The sequence below is a fragment of the Callorhinchus milii genome, unplaced genomic scaffold (assembly GCF_018977255.1).
Source record: "Callorhinchus milii isolate IMCB2004 unplaced genomic scaffold, IMCB_Cmil_1.0 Scaffold9, whole genome shotgun sequence".
In the NCBI taxonomy this organism is placed as follows: Eukaryota; Metazoa; Chordata; class Chondrichthyes; order Chimaeriformes; family Callorhinchidae; genus Callorhinchus; species Callorhinchus milii.
In genome coordinates this window covers 13,449,062-13,469,295 of record NW_024704750.1, presented here as the reverse complement: position 1 = coordinate 13,469,295, position 20,234 = coordinate 13,449,062, and the positions used below count along the sequence as shown (strand labels likewise).

The 20,234-nt window shown below is 36.4% G+C and overlaps 1 protein-coding gene across 1 annotated transcript; it reads right to left on the bottom strand.

Annotated features, from left to right (window-relative positions):
* Nucleotides 1-17,588: 17,588 nt before the first annotated feature.
* On the bottom strand, nucleotides 17,589-19,999 carry nkx2.1 (NK2 homeobox 1). The gene is made up of 2 exons (XM_007893352.1): nucleotides 19,630-19,999; nucleotides 17,589-18,672 (listed from the first exon to the last, which is right to left on the bottom strand). Exons 1-2 carry the CDS (start codon nucleotides 19,997-19,999, stop codon nucleotides 17,996-17,998), a joined length of 1,047 nt encoding a protein of 348 aa, XP_007891543.1. The 3' UTR covers nucleotides 17,589-17,995.
* Nucleotides 20,000-20,234: the final 235 nt, after the last annotated feature.

The window sequence follows — 20,234 nt, the reverse complement described above, 5'->3', positions numbered from 1 at the left end:
CTTTGGATGATTCAAAGGAGCTCTTATTGGCAACATCCCTGAGCTGAGAACAAGAGGATCACTAGTTGCAAACTAGGGAAGTTTAGCAGGCTGATCGTAGAGCTAAACCATTTAGTTAACTGGACAGGCATCATTTGCATCCTTTGATACAGGGAGAAAATGCTGCTTTCAGCTAATGTCCTGCAGACTGCAGAGCATCATTAATATTTTCTGTAGTGTGGCACTCTAAGCACTCATTTCTCTCTTGACGTGGGAGGCTTGAGGTAGGAGTTGGCTCCTGTGCCAGTTCATTTATTACAGATGGATTCTCAGGTGACCACCTTCCTTTTAAGATGTGGCCCAGTGAGGGTCCTGAGATAGTAACAATATCTTCTTATTTTTACTGCTTTGGCTCTTGGATGGTCATTGTCTGGGACTGGCACATTTCATTTATTTGTAATCATGTAGATTATCTTCCTCTTCTTCATCATCCTCCTCCTACACCATGATGTATTTTGTGTAAATAGTTAGAAATTTAAGCCTGAAACTCCTTTACCTGAAAACTACATTAGGTTCAGAATTTACGGCTTCTGTTTAAAAAAATATATAGAACGCAGAGGAAATGAACACTACAAAATTGTTGAGGTTAAATAGAAAGATAATTTTTAACCTACCTCTTCGACTGCACATAGGGTCACCACCCCTTTTCCCCCATTCCTTCATTGCTCAGCAGCCTCATTTCAACCATTTACCAACATCAGAAACTATGCCACATTCATTAACAAAGCTCAAGTAAATTTTCATGTGATAAATCACGTAACTCAGATTTGATTTGTGCACATTTATCATCCAAAAAACTTTAATGTGCATTCAGGAGTGTTCTCATATAAAGTCATTATAGATTTATCTTTAAATTCATCTTGTCTGTTGCATTGATTTTGCACACAAAATACGCAGTCAATTCACTTTACAGTATATTCTGTGAAGTGCTTTGAGACACCTCGAAGACGTGATAAGACACTATATTAAATGCAAGGATTATTAATATTATTATTATTGATGACCTTAATTAGTCAGGCTGCAACTAGATACAGTATCATTTTGGTGTCTGTTACACAAGGGGTCTCCCAAGCCGAAGAGAATCAATGTGTATGAGTGCAAAGAGACTGATATTTTAAGGAGAAGTGGTATGAGCAATAATTTGATATGCTAAGCCTATTTAGCTTGGAAAAGGAAGCCTTATATGAACCATATAACATGATATATGATGCTTAATACAATTTAAACCTGGAATAATTATTTCAGATATGCCAAGGCTGCAGACCAAAAAGATACAGATTTAGGGTTGTTAATTATAATGAATAATCATCTTTCCATTTGGCATAGCACTTGTCATGACAATAGGATGCCTCAAAGCACTTAATACTGTACTGTAGAGACTAGTAACTCTAGGTGAACCAAAGAAATGTATAACAACAACTTGTGTTTATATTGTTCCCCCCAATTTTCAATTGTTAAAATATTTAAAAGTAAATGCATTTTACAATCACCGAAAGATAGTTAATAGCTAGAAATGGGTGATTGAGACCAGGATACTTCAAGATGTGTCTTATGCTGGGAAGAGAGTTGGATTAGTATTCTGGAAGGATGAGATTAAATGAGCTGAAGCATCTTCATCCAAGCCTTTCTTGTGGCCAGTGTAACAGATGGATGGAAGAACAATTTAGTAGCAAATCATCTCAGGCCTCATTAAAAGAAAAGCGCAGAATACAGAAATGTCTTCTCAAAAGGTAACAAAACAATTTCTAAAAAATAAAGAGAGCTACAATTTCCATATGTATATATAGATAAGAGTTGTTGTATCCACTCCAATGTTTTACAGTTTTCAAACAATGTTGTTGGAATAGTTCAAATTAACAGTAGCTGAACCGGCACATCCACAGAACTATATTTGACAGAATACATCATCCATTGATTTAAGTTTCATGATTATCCATAAACTGAATGGGCTTAATTTTACGAGACAAAAATGATACCTATATTTGTGTGAATAACAAAATTTTGAACTGTAATAAGCAAACTGTTGAGTTTTGACTTGTTTCTCATGGGAGCATTTACTTGTTCTAGGTTTAATCATTATTGATGGAGGCTGTAAATCTGGAGATGCAAAATGAAAGCTGAAAGATGATGCAACCACCATGCTTATCATCTATCCTCCTAGCCTATCCAGCTGAAGGATATGATTTCATATGTAAATTAATGACCATTTTAAAAGTATGGGTGAAGTGTAATAAATACAGTCTTTGTATAAACCACTAGAAAAATCTGCAATTTAATGAAAATGTAAAGTATTTTCCAACCATCAAAATATACAAAGTAAATGCATTTTACAAAATGAATGCTTGAAGAGCAATTCAGACTGCATATCAAATATTTAGGTTAGAAGAAACTCTAAAACGCAGGGTTGCAATATTTAAATATTTATTTCCTGTGCAATTTGGACCACTCTGTCACAAGCAAAACAACTGAGCTAAGCAAGTGGGGTCTGTGACAAAACAACATAACAAATTAGTACGCAAATAGGTCACTCTACACCTCAGTACTTCTGGACCCAATTGAGAATTTTACCCTCTGTCGTATTATAGTGCAAGGAGAGAAAAAAAATGGTATATATCCCTCAACTCACTATTTCACAAAGAACCTTTCTGAAGGAATGTGCAAGTCCAGGAAAATCTATTTATTGCACTTCATCTCCTAGGTCCCAAATAAGTTGATATCATAACCATTTCTTTTTAGAGTGCTTCAACAAAATCTAGAAGGCAGTTTCTTCTGAGTTTCAAGACATTAGCAATAGCATATGTATTTATAATCTATTCTGATTGCACAGAAAAAATGTTTCAACATCGCTTTATTCATGATAATTGTCACCGTATTTGATATAATATCAAAATGTCTTTGCGGGAATTTCTGTAACTTTATTATGCATTTGCAAGTGAAAGTGGGAGCCAGTTAATACACAGCATATCACAAAAATAACGTCATAAGTACATGACTAATTTTACCTGAGCGATCGTTGGCTGGGATTCTGGGAGAAACCTTCCTTCTCTTTTCAAATAGTGACCTGGGATCTCTATTGTTCTCTTGAACAAACATATTGGAACTTGGTTGAACATCTCATCCGAAGGATGGCACCCCTGACAATGCAGGGTTTTCCCAGCATTGCGCTAGAATGTTAGCCTTGACTATAAGCTAAAAATCTTGATGTGGAGCTTGAATCTGCAACCTTCTGACCTTCAGGCCTAAATTCACCCAAATGAACTTTTACTCTTAAAGTTTTAAACTTTGGGACCACGTGCAATGTTTTCCAATTTATGAAAGTATAACCCCTCTTTCCATGACTCTTAGAGCTCAATCGCATTATATCCAAAGTTATAACACTTATTTGAACACAATTCTCCTGTATCATATGAAAGTACTGATAGTATGATTTCACCAATTCGTTGTAGGTAAGTGTCAGTATGCTTCCTTGGACCATGGATCTATCTTTGGATTCTAACATGACAGTACTATGATATCATTGATTGCTTCTTTGAGTAAACTACCCTTATATTATTAGTGGTCATAGTTGAAGGTTTGCACCCAGGCTGGGTGTACAGATAGGAAAGCCACATATGTAGGGTCTGAAAGTGTTCTTTTAAGTTTAATTTGATGCTTTGAAAGAAATTAAAAGAAAAACTTCATTAACAATTAAATGATTAATTATTGCCCTTGAAATTATGATTTTAACCCTTTCATAAACCAATTTTATTATCACAATCAAAATGTATTATGGCTGTTGTGTAAACTTGATTAAATTATTTCTTAATGTTTTTTTTAATGTGTTAGATCTGGATCTGTATTATTGTAGGACATTGCTGACCAAATTAGTTGCCTTATTTACTTTACATAACATTCTCTTCAATTCTAATTAATTTCATTATGTAAACCTTTTTGAGGCATTTTTCTTATGTAAAAGGTGTTATACAAATGTAAGTTGTTGTTGCTTCATTTACAGGGTGCTGCACAAAACTGAAATGTATTGAAAAAGGAAACCAACGGTGAAAAGCTCAAAGTAGATTATTCTGTTCTGGAGGCATTTTGCTCAGTGTTTCTTTATGTTGGTGCCAGTAAATAACCTGAAGGTTTGATGCATCTCCATGGCTTTAATGGGCTGCTATGCTGTCACCTGCAGCCTTTTTATTAATATGTGTGTAATGGTCAACCATAAAAGGAAAACAAGGGTCAAGCTGGGCACTGCTTCAGAGAGAAATTAAAATAAAAAAGATGTCTAAACAATGAAGGTAAATCAGCAAATGTCTAAATCTGCCAGTAGCCAAGTGTGCAGCATAAAGCCAAACCACAATTAGTCATACACCTACAGTAATTTTCTGGTGCCATACAAAATCTCGTCTAAAATCAGAAATTGCTATTTCTAAACATTTATTCCACCAAATGCTAGCTAATTGCTGCAACAACCATTACATAATGAATAATTTTCACTCAGAAAAAGAAGGGAACATTTTCTCTTTTTATTCCTCCGGGAAGCTCTATTCAGTGAATGCTGAATGCACAGCATTTCACTGAAACATTTATTATGCTGAGAGGTCAAGTATTACACAGCATCTTGTATTACGCTTTGCATGCTAAGTATTTTACTTCTCCAATTGACCCTTCGGTGTACTTTGCTTTACAACCGGCTAAAATGCAGGACAATTAGCAATACTTTTGTTACCAGTTAACAATCAGAACTGTCAAGGCAAGTGATTGCATTTACAGTACTTTTTCACAAAATTGCTGATTGACACATTCAGTCGGCTCAGAACTGCATGGCACCAACAGGTATAAGGAATCTCCTATGAACAATCTTTAAATGTTCATAAACAGTATTCAGTTACAATGCAATTCAATCATGTTTCAGTTTTGAACAAAGTGCACCAAGTTATAAAAAAATTCAGATGCTGCAAATCTAAAAAGACATTGGCAATTTTCCTTGTATTTTTCATTTGCAATAGTTATTAATCTAAAGTTTTACGTAAAGGGATTATCAAACGAAAAGTACCCATGGTCCACTGGAATGTGTGAGTTTTATTTAAACAACACAAGTTTTTTTTTCCTTTGGATATGGTCAATGACATTTTTTTGTTGCAGCTCTGAAAAAAGGTTTTGAAATCGCAGCAGTTGTGAAATGCTCTACTGTCCATTCTGGTAATTATCCCACACCCTCCAAATTACTAAAAGGGATTTACTTTTATCAGCCTGGCTTTTTCATGCCAACTGCTAGGGTACTGTTCCTATATCAATTGAACCAATTTGAATTGAAAATGTCTGAGCCATTGCTAGAAAAATTCTAGGATACAGTATCTAAAGTTACCTCTTCAGACTCAACTAAATCAAGTCTCCAGGTAACTAAGAATTGATATTTACCAAATATACTGTGAATCAAAATTCCTTCATAAAGAGAATTTCACACTCCTGATCTAGCAAAGATATGCAGTCAGTCAAAAGCAGGAAACTAAACTGACAACAATGTTTTCTCAATCTGATTGTATTACTCCAAAACCTTATGTAGCATTTTAAAGCCTTCAGAATTCAGTCTTAATTTTCAAGTTCTTAAATGATTTAAAGAATTCAGGCTTTATTTAAGAAATTTGTTAAGTTCAGCAAGATTTAATATGTTAGATAAATAGAATAAACTGACACATGTAATTTCTCCTCAGTTGTGCACTTACCGAGATTTCCCCTAACAAAAATGTATGCTTCAAGATAATGAGTTACATGTGACTTTTTCCTTTCAATTATGTTTAAATAGATCTTACATGTCGCTCCTCACTTTCTCTATCTTGTAGGATATTGTCTAGTGTGCTGGGTAACCAATTTGGCCCTCCACCAAAACTGTTGTATGAATTGCTATTAAACCAATATTCTTGATATGTGAATTCTAGGTTTGTGGGAAACTACCATTTGATCGACATGAATCAACTACACCAAAGTAAAAAATATTAACTAAAATGAATAATGTAGAGTTAATAGAACATATTTCTAAAGTTCACAATGATAAACATTCATTGATAATAATTAGGCTTTTTTAAAAAATTATAAATTGTTTCAATAATATTGCGGAAACACGTATCCATTTTCTTATATTTCCTTTTAATGCATGGCTCTGATTTTATGAACCTAGACCTGATCCGGACATCACCTTGTGTTAGCACAAAGTAACAAGTTACTGAGTCGGAAGGTTGTGGGTTTAAGCTCAACCTTATTCATGTCTTCCAGCCACTATGCCCCTAATCTCTTGAACTCCCTGTCTTAATCCCTCCATCTCTTTCCCCCACCCACCCCACCACCCCGCCTTGCCTATCTTCAAATCATACCTGAATATTTTATTGTTCGGTCGTACCTTTGATCACCTCGCCTCTCTTTTCAGTTCAGCATCAAACTACATTGCTGTTAATCACTCTGTGACACTATTCACATTAAGGCCACTATATAAGTGCAACTTGAATGAACTGTTGAGGGAGTGCTCCATTGTTGGAGGTGCACTCCTTCAGATGAGAGGTTAAACTGATGTCTCATTTGGATGTTCAGTTAGATATTAAATATCTTATGTGAAAGATGGCACCTCAGACAATGCAGTTCTCCCCCCAGGACTGCATTGGAATATCAGCATAGACTATGTGCTCAAAGTTTTAATGTGAACTCACAATCTTCTGACCAAGAGGTAAGAGTGGTACCAACTGAGCCAGAAACAACTGGGAATGACACCTTCCACTACACACAGCACATGTTTCATTTTCTGCACACTAGACGTGTGACATTCAGAAAGTGGAATGCATGCTGTGCTGTAGTTCATTTTTGGTGGATTTGCAAGCTAAGCAGAGCAAGTAAGTTTATGAACATTTAATTTCATATGTTCATTCAGTTGAATGTTGTGCTTACGAAGCTCAAGGCTCCATGACGCTGTCCAGCGTGAAGGACACTATACAAATGCAAGTTATTGTTGTTGTTAATTTATTTCTGTTGTTTAAGTTTAATTTGAGGGTTCAGTCTTAACATTGGACATGTTAAAAAAAAAACGCTTCAGGATGAGAATTTGGAGATGGTTGTTTTAACTGATGGAGATGACTACTATAGGTCATTATCAGCAGATGGTTTAAAAGCTAGGGGCTGGACAACGTATACTTCTTCACTCTTTGCAATTGGACGTTTTCGTGAGTTTCGGAGTTCTATCAACAACGAAAACTTGCATTTTGGTAGTGCTCCTCATGCAAAGTAGCACCTGAGAAAGCTTTCATAAGTGTTCAGAATGGAAATGTGAGCTCCCATTTATAAAGTGCTCTTAAGGTAGGATAACATCTCGGATTTATATCTAGTGAATCTCTTCATGTATTTGTTTACATTTTTAGCATATTTTCATAAATGTTCCCCAAATTTGTATACCTGTAAGTTTATAATCACAATGTTGCTATAATGTATTAGATGCAATATTTACATTGTAGTTAACAATTACTTTTGTTGCAAAAGTTGTGAAAGTAATTAGGACTTTTCTAATAGGATTAATTTTCTTGTGTTTGGAACATTATAGCTACAGTATCTCAAATATATATATATATATATTTATGTTTCAGATTAAATATCTCTGAAATTCCTACACATTGAATTCATTGTTTGTAAGAAGTTTATAGACTTGTAATTTATCACCATTGTAAAACATTCACATATGATTTAGCAAACATAAAGCAATATAAGACTGCATTCTGACATTGGTGGTCTCTTTTTTGCAGCATGTTCTCTTCCAATATTCTTCCCATACGTTCTCCTGAAGCCATCTGTCTCAATTTTATTTCTACTGTATATGATTCCATAAGTATCTCACCCCATTAAGGATTATTCACCTGTGAAACTAGTCAGTGACTGTTGACAGGCTCTTGGTACACAGAGAACATTGGAGCCACAACAACATCCACACATGGGCAAATTTCACAGATGTCTCTGGGTAGCAGAGTGGGAAACTAAATATACAGTGTAATGAAATATTTCTACAATTAGACCTCACAATAAGGAAATCTATTTTATGCTTTAGATTCTGCTGAAAGACCTTGTAACATATAACTAACTAACTGTACGTTAAAAAAATATTGATTGTATTTTCTATAAAGCGAATATGATCCAGCTCCCACACGCGAATTCATGAAGCAATATATCAATCGCAGCAATCGTTGTCCCGCCCAGTAAGGTACATTGCCATTTGTGTAAGTTCACGTGCAGACAGTTCAGACTAAATCAATTATTTTATATTCTCATTAATTGCTTTGAAATACTGTATATACTATCATTTACAAAACACTTGTCATTTTATTTTCATTTTATTCATTTTGCTTGAAATATCAAACCTATTCAAATCCTAACGACGTTTTGGATTCCCCAAAAATTAATTGTTAAAAGTTATATAAAACCCAATATAAACAGATACCACTCCTGTAGGTCGATCGTATAATATGAATGCTCTTAAGTTTTTTTTTAAATGTCGGGTCAATCACTTATGTTGGGTTATCTAGTCTGTACACACGTTCATAACATTGATAACACAGAACGTAAAAGCTGTGGAAAGTAAGATCTGGAATAAGTTTCATGAATATTTTCCCAAACATTATCTAGGTTGATATATATGTATATAATATATATACCATTAGATTATTGCATGCTTTGATCTCGAAAATAATTCATTCGCCCTAATGTTTGCATCCTGGGATAAAATGTTTCGTCTTGATATTTCATACAATTAAATTCGTTAGGTATGTGCATTCTGAAATTATTAGTTCTTTTTATCCACACTAACATCTTTAGTCATTGAATATTTAAAATTATATTTGCATATAATGCAATTCCTTCAAATATCGTTGCAACTTTTAAGTACTCAAGTATTACTATCACAAGGCATTTGTCTGTTTGTCTGACTAAGTTTCCCAAATCCTATCTGACATAACTATTTAAAAGCCACTTTATTGCAAGGATGAGAGAGATACAAAGAATATCTGAGATAGTTGATGGTTTTAAGACCGAATCAATATACATCGACAAACAAGTAATGTTCAGCTGCGATAAAGTGGATTCAGTATAACCTAAAAATGCAAATAATACAATTTGCTTGAGCTCTCCGGAAAACACACCAAATTTCATACATGTTCAATGATAAATGGAGGAATACCCGGTGACAAAGCCACGTATGTGGCTCTATTATGTTAACCCTGTATTTACAATGTTTAACAACGTTTCCAGTAAAACAAATGTAGTGAAAATCATATTAAATAATGAAAGCATCTGAGTAATTCTATCTACAACTTTTTTGTAGGTTGGTGCTGGTAAGTACCTTATTGTAGATCGTAAACCTAACGTATTGTATTGAGATGGGCCTCGAATTGCTTTGGATGTTGGGTGAATTTCTTGCGTAACCCCCCGATATGCCAGATACCCACTAACTAGCCCGAGTTTTACACACCGCCTTTAAGGGGTAGAGATGAGTGTGCACACACGCTTCCAATAGTAATTTTCAACAGTTACAAGCAACTCACAAAGACCACACAGAAAGCCTAAAGATATGCAAATGTAATCCGTAGTCATTCTGCAAAGCTCCAGGAATGCCCCGGGAAAAAAAATGTGCTGGAGCCTAATGGAAAAGCAATCATTTCTCAATCATGCAGCCTCAACTAGATTCCACTAGAAAATTATAGAAATTGGAGATGTTTATGTGCACGTTAGAAAACGATCTGGCAAAATCAGACCTTCAATATGCACTGACAATGGTTGATAAACGCTGCCATTTTACCAGGTACCGAATAAATTCCACTCAGCCCTGAGGAGAATCTCTACACTTGATGAGCTCGTGCTGAGAACAGCTAAATACTATATAAACACTTCTCAGCCATTACTATTTTATACCTATTCTTTTCCGGTGCATTAAAATCAGCATTAATATAGCTACAATAACCAAATGGAGACAATGGCGTTGAACTGCTCCCCCCCCCCCCATCCCCCCCCCAAAGTCCAAGCATTCACTAAAAACTTTTAGAAGGAAAAGAACCTATGCAAAAATCACCGAAAGAACTCAAAACAGTTGTTCACTGATTTTCTTTCTTTTAAAAAAAACTGATCCGTGTAATCTGCTAACTACATTACGAGTTTCATGATGGCATCGCTTACTTCGGAATTCTAGAGGAAGAAAAGTTCACTAGATTTCCCTACTAAAAACAACTCATTCAGTTCCTACCATTTATTTGCTTTGTTATAGCAAAAAGTTGCTTCTGTGACAAACTTCGAAAATGTTTTCAATAAGAGAAGAGGTTAAAACCGATATAGGATGAAAATATACAATAATCCCGCCTGCACTAAATGTTACCAACGTATTCTGACGTATTGCAAATGTATGATTGACAACAAAACTAGTTTCAACCGTATTTTTTTTCGACTAAAGTAATTAAAATGCAAAGCTATGGTTTTGTACTTGTGGGATATTCGCCATTTGTCGGTTCGGGGCAAAGGTTTATCATTTGCTGGGCAATCAAAGAGTCGCATTTTAACTTTTTTGAAAATATGGATCACTAAGTTTTTTTTGAACAACAATCATTCGTTAGGTTGATTAAGAATCGCGCATTGAGTGTGCGTTTCATTTTAAGTTTAACTAATGTACACAATGAACCACATATGATCTATATGATTTCTACCTTTAAGTAATGCTGACAGTTACTCTAAATTGAATGAAATGAACGCGTTATAATGAAGGACAATCCTTGTACACCTGGATCTGGAAACTAGTTATTTTTTTAAACGCCAAGTTATTAACCATCCTGAGACCGAGTTTATGAAATTAACATGGGAGAAGTGCAACGTATCAGAGTCATCTGGGGAACAAGGTTAGCTTTGGTACCCATTAAGCCAACAACTCGTCTTCCAGGCTGAATTGGCTGATATGATAACTATGCCATTGCTCAGTCTAATTGGTGGCGATGCTGGTACCGTGGTACAGGTTAAGTTATAATTTTTTTTAAGTATACGTTCCTCACGGCTATCACGACTTTCCATTCTGCATTCACTCTGAATCGTTCACCGTCTCACCAGCTTTCATGATTGCAAATGCGCCTTTTTTTTCAAATGGAAATAAGACACAAACTGATTATGTGTGCTGAATCCGAATCAGCCGTTGTAAGTCTTCTCAAACCTTGCATTGAAAAGAAGCTGACTGAAGAAGATCTGTGCAACAACCGGGCCCTTCTTATCTGAGTGGGGTCGATCTATTTCCCAACTTTTGCCATTTGTGAGTGTCTGTGCAAGATAATTATGTTACCATTGTAAATTGCCCAAACAGAAACCCAGAGAGCGGTACTCTTCTTCGTCTGGGTCTTGCTACTGATTTCTCCCAACAATAGCTTCAATGACTTGCATAGAATCGCCTTATTGAAGCGAACAAATGGGGGAGCTTCATGTCTCCGCGGGGGAAAAAAATGAGAAATCACGAGATTTGAGTTGTTTGTCACTACAGCGATCTTTAGACAAATTAGACTGCCACTGACTGTACTCGAACATTATATCTATTGATAGCTGCCAGCCCAGCCAGCCAAATAAATAGCTCAGTGATGTGTGTGGTTTTTTTTCTTCTGTAAAAAAAAAAAGGCAGTTCGTGAGACTGAGAAGATTTCCATTGGTGCCGTTGACTGAACCCGGCAAAGATGAGGTACTGGAAAAACATAATCAGTCGTGCTCAATTTATAATTTTACATATCGATAAAAACCTATTAGGCGCTCATTAAAAAAAATCCTTCTGAGCTCCGCCATATGACGTAATTAAAGTCAGAATATTAATACTTGACCCTATTACTTGTCAGATCCCGAGGTTATTAACGCAACCTGACAACATTTAATCACTTACTGTGCATTTTATAAGCTAAAGATGTCATTCAAAGTACTTCTGCGTTGCTCACTATACATATAAGTAATGCGAGTTAGACCTAATATAAATGTATCTATGTAATGGGAAGAATTGAGAAATATATATATATATTATAGGTAATGTATCTTGGTAATGTAATGAAAGGGCACAATTATTCAGTGACTATCTTCAGCTTTAGCTATTTGTTGTCGCACCTACAGTATATCACTTCATGCTATTTTTATCAAACGTTTATGATTACGAGAGTAGTGTGTAGATTTTGTTTCGATTAGTTTCAATCTGCAACACAAGTCTGGTAGGCATAGGATTTTAATGGAGAAATTGCATTCAGTTATGTCAAATGCTTTCCGAAATTTCCGTGCAGGAAATAACTTGATAGGATTTCTCATTTCACACTTGGAAAATGAATGGAAATTATTAAACAGCGTGGACAAGATTTACCCTTCCACTGAATACTTAACACCATCCGCAAGTTACAGGTTCAAATCTCCTTTCTTCCCCCAAACGTTTATATTTCTGATGACTGAAAGGCGGAAAATTAATATTCAAGTTCATACATGCAAGTGCATTTAAGATCATTGGTAACCCGGAAAAGTATATTTCACATCAGAACTAACAGGAGTTAATGACATTCATAGAAACGCGGAAACAAACGGATCTCTCTCCGATCTGTTTTGACGTTGTTTGGGTCGCCAGTTAGTAATTAGTGTTTCATTTCCAGGTCATATGGGAACACTTGCGCGCCAATGCTGGCTGATTTGCCTTCATCTCAATATCACTAACTCCACATTTGCTGCCTTTTTAAAAAAAAACACATAAGTTGCTTCTTTTTGATGACTTCCAACACTAAATAATTCGTCCGATTTGGTTTATTGTAACATCACCTAATTTGAATAATCTGCTCAACTGCTATGTTATGGCAGTAGTTGCTGTTTCACCTCGTTGTTTTCAATTTCTTACAACAACTGTTTAACAGATCATTGTTTAGCTTTACATTTTGGAGAGATTTTGTAAGGATTATATTTCACCATAATTCTCTATAATAAATGAAATTACCTAGAACAGGTACAACGTCGATGTTAAATGAATAGTACATTGCAACCGAAATGAATTCACAGTTTTACGAAAAGCAAACAGAAAAAAAGGATGTTCTGGTGAGACGTACAACAAGTCTCACACGTCTTATCACTGGATTTTGGAACAATGCAAATAAAATGACCAGATCAAGGCCGAAAATGACATTTTGCTAAACATAATTAATACAAAAGGATCGATAATCCTGTTATTAAATTAACAGCCTCTTGGTTTTAGTTTCATATAAATGCATTTTGTAAACTCAACCATTAACAATATAAATGTTACTATATTAGATGATATAATCTTTATCGGTGAAACGTTTACTGATTTCGATGCCTATTCTGGATCCACTAAATTTGTTATGAAAGCGAAAGCGTTTGCAAGTGAAAAGATTCCGCCTTGTTCAAACAAAATATATATTTTAATATGATTAGTCTTTGCAATTTGTAGTTATTTACTGCTTCGAAATGGAATTTCGCCCACAAATATACAGTCAACTCACTTTACAGTGTATTCCGTGAGGCCCTTTGAGACGTATAGAAGACGTGAAAAGCGCTATATCAAATGCAAGGATTATTGTTATTATTATTTTATTTTTGAATCCAAGGTACGAATTTGTAGACGACACGTGAAATGGTAGAAATACGCGAAATAAATAACAAAAATAATCCTTGCATTTGATATAGCGCCTTATCACGTTTTGTAACAAAACTAATTATTACGTTTTAAATAGTAATAATAAAAAAATGTTCGACCCATTATAAGGCTCCGAAGATCGGCCAGACGGCAAAGGGATGGTGGGTAATGGTTCTCTCTCTCACTCTCTCTGTGTGGTTATTAGCTCAATAATAAATTAAAAAGACTCCGCTACTTCACTACATTCCTTTAGCGACACAAGAAAATGAAGAAATTCGTGATACTATAGATTCAGTAAGAGTGTTTTATTCATACGCAGGCAGCAGAGTTTTGTGATAAATCACCAGATTTCAATATAATTGGTATCTGCTATTTCCAGCAAATAGCTGCGCTCACACAAGAATAAATGCCAAACGCGTAGCCCTTTGCCTTCACATAACGAATTAACTGAGTACATTGGCTGCACTCGATTCGTGTTATGCTGAATACGATCATATTGCATTTTTTTGTCTTCATTTCATTATTCTAATACAAGCAATCCATTTAAATTCTTAGCTTGAAGAGTCCCCGGTGTTTACTTTGTACCCTCTTTTCAGTTCTGTGTTAATAAATTCAAAGTGGGTTTCACTAGCGTTTTGGGTTGTATATTTTTTCAATAACACAAAATATATTATTTAACATTTCTGTACTTTGTAAAGATGCAACAGAGAAATTTCAAGTATTACATTGGGCTATAAATTAAAACCAATTTTCTAATAAGCGTATATATACAACGGAGGAAAATAAAACCATGCCCCAGATAATGGTATAAATATTAATAACAGTCCTTGCATTTGGAAAGATTTGCAATATATTTGTATTTATCTGAATAAAATTTCACATCTGACTTCGAAAACTAGCAGTCATACCGATTATATAAACAGCAAGGCATTAAGGCCAAACAATTACACCCAGTTGACTTCATCTGATGGCTATTTTTTAGGAAAATATAGACTGATATTACTGGAAACATCTGTGGATTTTAGTCCCATTCACGATTCCAGAAGGTTGAACTAGGCCGCATCAAACCATAGCTTGTAAAGTATATTAATTGAAGTGTTTCATTATCGTTGTTTACATCTGGGTCCAGTGAAGCTGGCACATTTCCGTTTAAAATAACCACACTAAAATGTTACATATATAAATAACTTAGTGCATTTTGTTCAGCTGTTGCAAAGAAAAAGCTGCGATCAAAAGCGTGAAATAATGTTATATGGGCCCAGCCCTTTCTGTCAGCGTATATGTTAACTGAGAGCTTTAGGCGCACCTTTTTAACAAACACTGATGACCTACCCGGGTACCTTTGCTGCTGCCAAATCATTCATCAGAACCAGGACAACCCAACCTTTGCAAACGGATTGAAGAAGTTCAGCATGTTTTACATTGGGGGAAAAAAAATAAGAATCCCAGGTCTGGTTCTCCAGTACTTGCATTTTTCTGCACAAATTAAATTGGAATGCTTCGATTTGAAAAAAAAGATAATAATTATATTGAAAGCCACATACTGTGCGAGCATGCAGTAAGTTCTGTACGAAAACCGAATGATATGTAAACCGCAGAAAGCCTCCACTTGCGGGATTTCCCTGAGAAAATGGAGTTTTGAGTGTTTACCCCCCCCCACCCCCCATCTAGTCTGTGAATGCCATATTCTGAAGAGCCCCAGAGCTGAGCTGCCTCTTGAGGAAGGCGCTTTCACTTGCAACAGAAAGGTTTATGATGTGTGGCGAATAAAAACACATTTATTTTAAGCATCTAGAAATAAAACCCTTCAAAGATAGCTCCGAGAAAGATTGAGAAGTTTGCAATTAAAATGCACGTTTCCTCGTTTTTTTTCTTTATGGGATTCAGTGATATATAGAAAGGTTTGCAAAGGCTTAATTCTCTTTTGATATTACATGTTTTTTGATAACTCTATTATCCAACCTTTAATTCTGCGGGACATTGCGCTGCGATCAATTCGTGCGTTCAGATTCCTCGCTGAATGAATGATCTTATGAAAGCAAATTGCTCGTAAATGCAATTTAAAAGTGACCAACTCTGCAAATGTAATTTAAAAGTGCCTTACAAAGACAGTTACGTCTATTTTAATGAGGCTGCAATATAAAAAGGTTAATTAACAGAATTTACAGAGAATAAATATCTTAGCGTGTTTGCATCAACGGATTTAAAGTGTATTTCGACAAACAATACAATCTAATGAATTAATCTTTTACTGTTTATACCAGCACATACATCTCAATTACATTGACAATATTGTACACAGTGAAAGCGAGAATATTTCCCTAAACCGATTTTGCGTTTTGTTAATAATCTAAATGCAGAAAAAATAGAAAACCAAGAGCAACAAGGTGTTGTCTGTAGTTAGAAACAGATACTTGGCCCTTTATCACTGAGAAAAGTCAACCCTTCTGCAGGTGAGAGAATCAAACATTAGTTTCAAATTCATATTGATGAATTGATATTGATTTTTGACTTATTCATATCTTCCCCCAACAGCAATCAATCGCAAAATTCCTTAATTATGTCCTCTATATTTTCAGTGTAGATGCGTAAAAGTGTTAGTTTTTTTTATTTCATTGCAGGATAGGTTGAATTACACGTGGACAACTCGAGGAATCATTTGCTGGCCGCAGTAATATTTATTTACCGATAAAGTGAGCATACGATTCAGAAAATGTACATGAAACCCAAAGCAGGTCGTTTGGTTGTTTTAATTGAAAATATTTAATCGGCATTTGAAAAATGTGTATTCAATCAATACTAAAATACCCAGATGACTGCAAGCCTAGTTTTAAATGGGCCTGAGCCCGGCCGAGCAACATGTAGATCACTGCCTTTTGTCTACAGCAAACAACTGAGATTTCCTTAATGCCAAAGCAAACAGTGTCTTCCACGGAGAAATCATACGCGCTCGCTTTAATTGAAATGCACTTTGGCCTCATTATCTACTTTAACTTTAATTCGCTCTATGGAATTAATCCAAAATTAATTTCGGCGAGGCGATGTGAGTGTTTAACATCGTTAGTCAACTCTGCAGTTTACGATCAATCCACGAATTGAAACCACTAACGTTTGACATATCTGGACTTTGAGCTGCTGATTATCGACAGCACTGGTAACAGAGCAGGTCATTCCGCATTGCACTTACTTTACCTTCTTTGTACAGGGCCAGGGTTAATACAGCCATAATAGAAATGGACTTAGCGTTTCAAAATGAGCTAAATTGGAATCACAGTTTCCTCAGTAAAAATGACCTGCTTGCTCCCCCACTAGCCACCAAAGCGTATGAAAACTATTCAGTTAGTCCACGTGCTCTCATAGTAAACAGTGATTAAACCAAAATATAATACCTTATCAGTTCCTGTGTGTTTGTTCACCCGCCTCCACTGGTGCCTTGAAAAAAAGAAAATCGTGGAAGACATTTCTAGCTGGCCCATTGCTCTTGTGATAATTGGAAAAAGTGACACTGTCGACTTGTTTTCCTATACTATGGAAAATAAAACTACAGTTTGATATGTTTTACAGCATGGAGAGCTACAATCGCCACTGCAATAAACAGCTGTGGCATTAAAGCAAAGATACAATATGTAATAAAAACAGTTCTAAGTATTTCGTTTTAAGTTTCATAATTTATTAGAAGCTCTCAGCACTATATTTACACCGATTACCTATTTTAAGTTACAACAAAAACGACTCTCTGACGCGGTCAATAACGAACAAACTATCAAATACTGTACACGCTTAGTCCATCATGAAAACGTTTTTTTTTACAGCGTAATATACAGATTACTAAAAACTATAAATTCGGCCCAGTGTGTGTATTTTACAGAAATATACACCTAAGTTTTATTGTAAAAACTAAGAGAATACCAAGTTGTGTTAAATAAACTATTGCATTTCTTCTCTTTCGGAGGAAAGCATATTATAGGATGTCGCTTTTTAAACACTATTATGTTCCGAAAAATCTCTTCTAAACGATGCCACCCCAAAAAAATTATATTTACAGACCTTACATATGAACAGATCTGTGCTCTGTATCGTTTAGTATATATCTGCATATTCGAGCAAATCTATTCAATCCGACATTATGACCAATCAGCAATATACTACTGCCTTCAGGTCTATCAAAAAACAATTTAACGTTCAGCCATCACTTCACATTTCAACCCGGAGATTTGTCCTATATTGATGCACATCTACGCAAAATAGTACTTTTTATTAAAGCATAGTAGACATGAACCAATACAGCGTGGAGCTGGTACACAAATAGAGTGAATCAATTCACCAGGTCCTGCCATACATTAGGGTAGAACAGGACATTGCTGTACCATAATCAGAATTGGAAGAGTTTAAGTGAGACAAGCTAGTGATGTGGCTTTGGAGAGATGGGCTTGCTGAGGTTTGTCCTAATTCCGATGTCTGACCTGTGCTATTTGCTTGCTGGCTTTGAGATGGGCCGTGGGCAGTAGTGCCATTGGCAGCTACTGTGATTGCAGCGTTGGTAACTTGCTGCTGGGTCTGCATGGTGGTGGTTGGGGCACTGGCGCTCCCTTGGCATGGTTTGCCATCTTTAACCAGGACAGGTACTGCTACTCTTCTGGGCGACAGTTGCTGTTGTTGCTGACAAGCGCTGCTGTCTTGCTGCATGTGCTGTTGCGCCGCCTTGTCTTTGGCTTGCCGTTTCATCTTATAGCGGTGATTCTGGAACCAAATCTTCACCTGGGTAGGCGTGAGATGGATCATACTGGCCAAATGTTCCCTTTCAGGGGCCGAGAGATATCTCTGTTGCTTGAAGCGCCTTTCTAGCTCATAAACCTGGGCTTGAGAGAAGAGCACCCTGCGTTTCCTCCTCGGTGTGCTCTGGAGAGGAGCCATAGGTTTGCCAATATCTCCAAGGGAGCCCAAAGCGCCCATTCCGCCCATGTTCATTCCTGAGGATGGTGCCATGAAGCGGGAAACTAGAAAACAGGGACAAATGAATAAGCTTAGACAAGAACTTCAATATGCCAGTGCACTGTAAGTATAAATGTTACTATGACATACCAAGTGTGTTCTCACTCCAGCACAATTTAAAAACAATCCCAAGACGCGTGTAGACTACTGACCAACTACGTTAGCATCCAGTATTAAGATTTATTTGAGCAGTTTAATCTTAGTGAACATTTCAAAGTTGCAAGAGGATATTTAAGTTTATTTTAGATCTTAAACACTGAATAAATTAAGCAACTCTGCTCATTTTTTAAAGCAAAAATGAAATTTGTGCATAAATGATCCGGGTGTCAAATAGTATTTTATGTACATATATAATGTACGTAAAATGACTTTAGGATAGTGCAAACAAATTATTTAAATATTGTCAAACAGTTATCAACATAAAATAAGGCGGTTGCTTTCCTGTGCACTGAACAATTTTTTAAAACCTATTTCACATATGTCCCGTGCACTGTTTAAACATTTGCTCACTTTAATGTGGCTGCATTCGCAGAATGTTTGAAACTCAAGTAACATACCTCGAGTGGTCAGAAAAAGTTTGTTCCAATCAGAAGTAAAACGATTGAAACCGAAGTTATGCTTATTTATTCTCAATAAAGCCCCCCAAAAAAACAGAAAAGCATGCGCTACCAGAATTAATTATATATTGGGAATAAACATGGATTCTAAAACAAACTGTAGGGGCTTCGACCTTTAAACGAAAGATATGCTGGAAAAGAGGCAAACTCACGGATTGGGGGAAAACATGATATCGGAAACAGATTGAAAAAAAATAAACAATCGGAGACAATTTGAATAAACTCTTCGCATTTGCAACTTCAGCACATTTCCAGGCAATTTTTGGTGAAGNTTTTTTCCTAACCGTTTGCTCGGTTAACCAGTCACTCTATTTCCCTTATTAGAAACCAGTTATTTCGACTTACTCGATGAAAAGCGTGGATCCGGATTCGTCCCGTACCAGCTCGTGGCACTTGCACCGTTCCTCATGGTGTCTTGGTAAGCAGGAAGTTCGCCCATGTTGCCAATATTGCCGTTGCAATAGCCTCCCATAGCCGTGTGCGATAGCTGGGGGACCCCGTGCGACATGTGATAGGTTGCCGTAGGCATCGAAGTAGTATGTCCGAGCGAGTGCTGCTGCATCCCGGGCTGGGAGACCTGAGGCTGCCGGTAGGCTGTCAAGTGAGCTCCGAGGTTGCCCGCTGCGTCCATGCCAACTTTCTTGTAGCTCTCCTCGATCGGACTCAAAATATCTGAAACTGAGAAGGGCGTAGTGTGCTTGGGGCTCATGGACATGGTTCAGCAGCGAAGTAGGCAAATTTGCTGAACGGATAAACAGTGTTATGTTAGCGCCGATCTTGTGGACGTACACGTAAGAGAGTGATTGAAGTCCGCCTTAATTGAGTCGAGGCTATAGACCTGCGAGCGCCTCGCTTTTGTTTGTTGTAGCCAGGCGCCAGGTTTTAGACAGACAGGAGAGGCGGGGCATGGGCACAAACCAGCAAACAATAGACCCCAGCATCTTGCTAAG